This window comes from Amblyomma americanum, chromosome 10 (assembly GCF_052857255.1).
Source record: "Amblyomma americanum isolate KBUSLIRL-KWMA chromosome 10, ASM5285725v1, whole genome shotgun sequence".
Classification (NCBI taxonomy): domain Eukaryota; kingdom Metazoa; phylum Arthropoda; class Arachnida; order Ixodida; family Ixodidae; genus Amblyomma; species Amblyomma americanum.
The window spans coordinates 28609349-28617332 of NC_135506.1; the positions used below are offsets into that span (position 1 = coordinate 28609349).

The 7984-nt window shown below is 47.0% G+C and overlaps 1 protein-coding gene across 1 annotated transcript; it reads left to right on the forward strand.

Annotated features, from left to right (window-relative positions):
• Positions 1-1510: 1510 nt before the first annotated feature.
• On the forward strand, positions 1511-2608 carry LOC144108108 (kelch domain-containing protein 3-like). Its single transcript, XM_077641389.1, has one exon. It carries the CDS (start codon positions 1511-1513, stop codon positions 2606-2608), a length of 1098 nt encoding a protein of 365 aa, XP_077497515.1.
• The last annotated feature ends 5376 nt before the right edge of the window (positions 2609-7984 follow it).

Below are 7984 nucleotides of genomic sequence, written 5' to 3' on the forward strand. Positions count from 1 at the left end.
TGCGCGAGCTGTTCGGACGGCCGCTCGGCCGAACACTCGCCGCTAAGAGGGACCTTGCATCCCGAGCTCAAACTTCTACGGAATTCTATGTTTCCTACATTCAGGACGTGTTGGCCTTCTACCACAAAGTTGACAATAACATGCACGAATCTGACAAAGTGGATCACGTGCTGAAGGGGATCGCCGACGATGCCTTCAACCTGCCCGTCTACAAGAACTGCACTACAGTCGACGGCATAATTAAGGAATGCCGCCGATTCGAGGAAGCTAAAAGCAGACATATTAGCAAGCCGTACACACGCCTCCCCAACATGGCTGCGACTTCCTCATATGAAGACCTGCTTCACCAGCCAATTCCAGTACCTCCAGAAAATGTGACACGCATCATTCGACGCGAACTCGAAGCTGTCTCCTGCCCCCCTGCATCTACGTGATGGCGACAACTACTTGTCCACCATCTCTATGGTACAAGCCGTCGTCCGTCAAGAGCTTGCAAACCTTGGTCTTCACCCCGTCAGCCCCGTACGTCCTTCATCCCTACCCGAAATCACTGCGATTGCTCCTGGACGACCTTCGTACTTCAATCCTCGTCGACGTAGCCCTAACGACTGGCGGACAACCGACGACAGGCCCATTTGTTTCCTCTGCCACCGCATTGGCCACATCTCCCGTCACTGTCGCAATTATTGGTCCCGTCGTAGTACATACACTCCTCTAAGCTCTCATCGCAATGAAGAACAGCCCAGCCACTTCACGCCCTCTCCAGCCCAGCAGAATGCTACCGTCGACGGCCAGACTCCCCGCTCCAGCCACTACCCGTCCCTCCTACGCCGGAAGACGCGTTCACACCTATGCTGTCGCTTGTTTTTTTTATTATTTTGTAATGGTCTAGGTTTGAGCTCACTGGGGCTACTGCGTGCTGAAATCCTGATGTAAACGTGCCAAATGTTTGATAAGACTATTGGTGGTTGGTGCTCTGATATGAAGATTTCTTTGCTTCGTGTGCCGTTTCTTTTTTGTGGTGTCACGTGGGCCCTGGCTGCCATATAAAAATCTGCTCGTTGCTCTCAATAAATGGTTGGTTTCGGCACCTATCCTGTTAGCTTTTGTACTCGTCCTCATCTTTTCGCGCAGTTTCCTCTAGCCGTGCAAAAAGACCAACAAGTCCAAGCCACAACTTCAGCAGACAAAACTTCGAGGGACTCTTTTCTAGCGCTAACTGCATGAGAGATTAGTCTCTTATATCAGTGTGAAAGCCTTTATCAAACTGGGCGTGCTTTTGTGTTTTGATAAGATGTTACTTTTCGCGGTTAGGACGCATGCGTAGTCCGCAGCGGGATACTATTTAAGCGTGAAGTTTTGTAATACGATCGCCAGTTGTGACTTGAAGGCACGTCTGTCACCTTCTTTGAAAATTAAACCTACCTCTAGACTACGGTGTACTCTAGTGCTTTCAGCCAGAAAACAACTCTCAAGATCCCTTCTGCGAGTGAACATTTGTTTACCCGAAATGTGGACTATGAAGCTGAAAGACGTTCCAAAGAGTGTCAACCGCCATGCTGTCACTATTAAGGGCAAAATCTACTCCTTCGACATCAGCTACGAAGAAAGGGATTTCATCGACGTGTACATTTTCCACTCTGCGTGCTACAGTTGGGACGTTGTGAGGACGACGCCGCTGCCCGGCGGTAGACCTAGGACGTTTTTAGACTTGAACGTAGTAGCCTACGGCGACAGTGCGTACCTGTTAGGTGGCTGGAGAACCAAGAAATCTGACTCGGGCGGCAGCCTTTACCGCTTCGATACCAACACAATGACATGGAGCTGTCCTGAGGTTAGCGGTGATGAGCCGAGGATTCTCTGCCGTTCGGCGTGCGTAATCGCGCACCGTATGTTCATCATTAGTAGCCAACCGGTACATTCTGTGCGGCATATTCACTTTCTTGACCTGAATACCTACAAGTGGCATCGAGTGCACACAACTGGAGACGCTCCAATATGCCCGCCTTTTAACTCTGCCTGTGTCATCGGTAGCCGGATATACGTGTGGGAGTGCAATGTTTACAACAACTCTCTGTTTTACCTGGACACTATCAGCTCGACCTGGGTTCGCCCGCACGTAGAAGGCGTGGCCCCGGAGTTACGCTTCAGCCATGCCGTCTTCGTGTACAACGGAGAGATGTACATCTTCGGAGGATACAGCCGGAAGCTGCGTATCCTCTTTGCAGATGTGCACAAGTATGACCCAACGATGTCTTGCTGGACCCAAGTCAGGCCTAAGCGGTCGGGCCCTTGTGCTAGAGTGCTGAATGCCAGCTGTGTGATTGGGAACAGGGCATTCGTGTTTCTTGGCCGCACTTCGAAACGCATCAGAGGTGGTGGATACCCTCCTGCAGACCGACAGGTCGTCCCACCCCACCGCTTCGATGAAGAGGAGTTGACGGACATGTACGTGCTAGACTTTGCGCCCGCATTGCAGACGTTGTGCCTTGTTGCACTCGTAGATGCCCGTGTGCAGGTCTGGGGCTTGCCGAAGATCCTGATGGACCTGTATAATGCCATGGAAGATGACGACAGCATCTCGCACCGATGGTGGCTCATGGGCTGACAGTTCGTACTGTTTGAGACAAAAGCTCTTGAATTGTGCCGCAGCAGGTGGACATCATGTGTCAGCAAAGCTTTTGTTCCCCTCTCCAGCCGCGGAGTGGCGATGTTTAATTATTGGTTGACGAGGCTTGCTGCTTTTTTGTGCTTAGGTGATGTTATTGATATCGCTGCTGCGTATGCGTTTGATCTCGTGTATCTGTCCGATCTCTCGTCCGGTTTTTTGCGATTTGTTCCACAATGTTGGGTCATGTACTCGACCATGAACTTGCACTAATGCAGTCATAATGCCCCGCCCTTATAGCTGGCATTTAATATTTCTTCCCTGCAAACCAATGCCTCGGTGAAACTCGTTTTCCAGCGACAGCTGTTTGTGCCCGGACTGCCCAGATCACTGCAGCGTTGGGCTTCGGCAGAAAGAACGGAGAGGGAAAGACAATCCCAGCCGGGAGAGGGGAATGGAAAGGAGAAGAATCTTAAAGTTAGAAACTAGAAACGGATATGCTTTAAAGCTCACAATTACTGGGCCACGGGCACTCGATGAGATTCGCTAGTCTAACTACTAACCCTTCTCGAGACAATTTTGTGACATATTAAAAACCTTCATTTACATGAGCCACCATTTCCTAAACATTTCGCCCTTTTAGGCACGCACTAACTTCTTTAAGTACAGCTGTTTCCTTCATACCATTGAAATTTGAAACGCCTTAAAAGCAACATTCGGTAATTATCATTAGAATTTTTACAAGCCTGTTCCTAATGTTGTATTATTGCTTTTCTGCTTTTTTCTATTGTTGTTGCTTTGTATCCTACACCACTCCTGCAATAGCCTCGCTAGAGGCTTCAGTACGTACAAATAAATGAATAAATAAATACCATATCACCGTATTTGACCACGCGGAATGAGCCACTATATCGCTTAAATAATCGGTACGCGTGATGGGACCGCACTAGTTCCAATATCGTACTTGGAAAAGATGATTTCCAGAAACTGGGACCCGAGAAATATTGGAGGCTTGCTCGGCACCCAACAGAAAATGGGAGTGTTTTCATGAACTGTCCAGCTTTCAGCTGAACGAGTCGATTGTTCTTTAGCCAGCGCCATCGACGTACCGATGACCCGCGTGCCAGTGATTAACGGACAACGTGCAAATAAAAGTGAACGACGTAAAACAGGGTTTCAAAAGGAACGTGCAAAATATGTTTGCCTATACTTAGACGCTTTTGTTGCCACAAAAATATGCAGGGCTCTTTGCATCGCAGGTTAGCAGTACACAAAGAAGCGACCACAGGGGTTCCGCGCCAGCGAAATGGAAGCAGAGGGTACAGAAAAAGTGTTCATAGAATAAATGCCGATAAAGTGATGAACCAGTGTTGCAACAAAAGAATAAGGCGCCCGTTTCGCGCAATTTCCTGCTGGTTACTTAGTTTCAGCGTGCAATTTCGCACTAGATAAAGTGGTGCCGATGCATCTTTACGTGTTTGCATACCTAAGTAGTTTAGTAGGAAGTTAGATATGTGCGTCAGAGTGACGTCAGCCGTCGTGAGGGTATGTGACGCATTATACGGCGCAGCACTTTCAAAAGAGCTCTGCATCTCCACTGAGATATTAATGATCATCTTTACGAAATTAATACTTTCGCGAGCCACCATGGTGGTCTGCAAGCCACATCTAGCATAGAAGCCTGTTCAACGTCACAGCATATGGACTGTGAATGTAAAAAAAAAGTGGAAGCACGGAAACTACTTGCCGCGCAAGTATGCTTGGAAGTGCCTGGCCGAAGCAAATAATTATGCGCATTTACGTTTCTAATGTTTTCTTCGGTTGGTGGATCAGAGCTCAGGTATGCTTATATTTGGTAGCTTTTTCCTTAAAAATGGCAAACCTCAAGCACCAAGTAAGAATACAAAGGTGATCGCCATCAAATACAGTTTATGTGTTTCCGTTATCTGTTGTGCAGTCGTAAGACTCATAACTTCGACGGGTATTTTGTCTAGAGTGTCTCATTTGTTACGACCAGTGAATTCTGCAATATCATTGGGGTCACACTTCGACGGAACACGGTGACAAGCTTGTATATCCTCGACAGTAACAGACACCAGTGAGCGTTTTAGGTTTGAAAATATTTCGGGGCCTTCGCATTTCGGCCTTTTTCGAACCATTTAACTTAAACACTTGTCGCGTGAGTATTGTTTTCAAAGCAAAAATCCGCACTCAACACCGGCGAGACGCTTTCATGCTGTCTGTAATTAAGCCCGCAATTAACTGCCCTCGTCGCTTGCATTTACGGCCTGGTACTCGAGCTAGGGCTTCTAAGTGCAGAACTTATACGAAGCTTTAATGGAAGCGTTAAGGTGCAATGCCAGTCAAGTCCAGGATAAATCAGCCGCCGTGAAAAAATTCAGGACGCCTCTAAGAAGTTCGTGTGTGCGGCGCGCAGCGTAGGCGGCCTTCTTTAGGCGGTACTGTTTCTATGCGGCCGACGGTCTACGCAGCCTGATAGCTAAGCAGGATATTTCATCGCTATAGAAAAGGTCGATATTTTCCCGCTTACTAAGCCACCTTCTCGCTCTTCGGTAGCGCGTTTAGGGCACCCACTGGCAAATTTTCTGTATAAACAAGATATGATTTTCTTTTCTCTACAAGGCTTAGTACGGCCCCGGATCGCTGTTTTTATGCGGCGTGCACTCGTGTGACTACAAATACGAAATATCATCGATCACACACATTAATTAACTTATAAGTGAGACTCGAAGCCGGGACCCCACATGGAGCGACCACTCTTAACGCTAGACCACAAAGCAACAAGATGAAGGAGCTCATTCTTGGTTTTAAACATATACCTTGGAGCCGAACAAAAATGCAAATGTGAAACAAAAAAGTGCGAACCACATTCACGCGCCAGCACGCATCTAATCTCATGACGCCAGTGTTGCGCTGCACGCCCTGCGTCAGCTTCTATCCGTCCGGTTATTGGGACTGTATAAAGTTGGTAATTGACGCGGATTGTTTGCTTTCAGCAAAACTGACGTACGAATCGGCTAGCTTTATTACTTTGATGATTTCGCTGACGCATGTGGAAGCATAAACAAAATGAAAAATCGATGCATGTGCAGATTGCGTATATCTCGCGAGAGTTGCCCTAAGAACATGGATCACATTTTTTTTAGAATAAACTGCTCGCGCCGCATTCCCGGTCAATTGTGCGCGAAACTCTCCACACCTTATATTTGCCGTTAAGGGTTCCTCAATATTCAACTGAGACCATGCATCCAGAGGTGACACAGATGTGGCAGGACATAGCATGTTTTAACGTGTTTACCACGACATTCTCTAAACACTTAACTTGGTTTCGCATTCCTCTCTCCTTCCTAAGTAGTACATGTGGCAGAAAGGAGCGCATACTATAGATTGTTCGCAACACTCAACGGCTGTGTTTTAAAATCTCTTCAGCTCATGGCTTGTAGGTATGCTTGACACACAGAGAGCGGACATACGTAAAACGTTTTACCTTCCCTTGGCCAAAAGATAAAGCGTGTCTCTCTAATTTTTTTTCTGATAGCAGGGACAGGAGTACTCTCATTATTGTTCTCAAAAGCGAGATATGTCCCTCTAACATTGATTTTTACATCCAAGTCGCCAGTTGCACTTATGTTGGTCCTTATCTTCGTGCTTGTGCGCGGAAAAATTTTCTTGAATCAATACCTGGGTTCAATAGGGTCCATAAGTGTGAAGTGGGGTTTGGCGAAAGTTTCGATTGAGAGAAAAGAGACATCGTTCTTTTTTTAAGAATTATAAACAGTACACGAAGAGAGAAACAGGTAGCACCACACGTTCGCTTTCAGATGTGCTGCTTAGGAGACGTGAGAGCCTACGCCAGTTCAGTGCATCTTTCTGAAAATACTTTCCTGGCTACGTATACCATTCGGGAAGGCGTACTGTATGCTAAGTCTTTCAGGCTTCTAAATATGAAAAAAAGGTTAATTTCCTTCACCTATTTTTTTTTCTATCTACGTATAAAAGAACTTACAGACGTGCATTCCTCTCTAAATAGCCGGTGCACTCCGAACGCTTACGCAAAATGCATTTGTAAATAATGCCAGCTTTTCACCTCCTAGAGACACCAGATGGAAACAAAAATTAAGGAGTAGCACAATGAGATATCCTTAGTGTTATACAATGCTTAGTGTTATACAAGCATCGAAGGCGTCTCTTGAGAGAAGTATCCTCATTTACACGCCGGAGCACTTTCGAGAGCTAGGTGAACGGCTTGATGACCTACCGATTCCACTGACATTTGTAAAGGCCTCGATAAGAGATCTTTTCTGCGAATTTGAACCCTATAATGCGAAAGACGCTCAAATTTGCTTCGTATCACGGAATTTCTCTGTCGCTCGACCTTCAGAATAAGCTTGTATTTGCTCCCTGGTACTCTAGTCATAGCCTCGAAATGCAGAAATCAATTGGTGATTTTTCTCAGGCGCCTGTGTACGTGCGTTGGTTCGTGTCTTCCGAGAAACACGAAGATGCTCTAAGTCTGTTTCCCAGAGGACTTTGCCAGCTTACAAGCTTAACAAGCACGGATGTCAATGCTCCGGCACACCGATTCAGAAGATGTCAAGTCCGAGAGATCGTGGAGCCTCATCAGCTTTTTATTAACCCGGGCGAACCAGGCAACTGTTTCCCCAAACAGACAGCTCGTTTTCGGCACGGACTGTTTAGGTAGTACGATACAGAATGCCCTGAGAAGGCCAGAAGCTGCTGCCCTCGCTGACGCGCATAAAACACTGAACAACAGTCTGCACTGAACAACAGTCTGCCCTTCATAAGAACACACGATGTAAAACTGTTTAGGACGGCAGAAGTAGACACTATGCTCCTTCCATTTTTGAGCAGCATCCTTCTTGTTCCAAGGTTGTTCAGAGACGGTCAGTATTCTCTCGCCGAAATGTGTTTCTTCTCACGGCGTTGTAGCGCCCTCGAAATAGCCTTCATAGACACATGGATCTCGTTCGCCTGGTTAGTCCTCACCTTTACCTCTCTGGGAGCCTTCGTGTCGCTGAGCCTGTGGATGGCCAGGAAGCTCCTCCTTAGGCGATCCCGCTTTTCCCTGTCTAATGTATGTCTTTATCTAGTTTGTGGTTTGCTGCGTCAAAGTTTTCCAAGCATGCTGGCACAGCGCAGCTTCATACTTGTAGCATGCTCTGTCGGCATGTTCTTCCTTGGCAACTACATTCAGACCACGATCACAGCGATCTGCAGCGTCCCAAGTATTTCAGAAGACATCGGAAGTGCAGCTGAGTTGAAGCTTCTCATCGAGAAGGGTTCGATGCTACCTTGTGCGACGAACCACTGGGAAGGAGTGTGGGATCACTACAA

Excerpts from the sequence above, each read along its gene's own strand:
- LOC144108108 (XM_077641389.1), top strand. The coding sequence starts at position 1,511 with ATGTGGACTATGAAGCTGAAAGACGTTCCAAAGAGTGTCAACCGCCAT.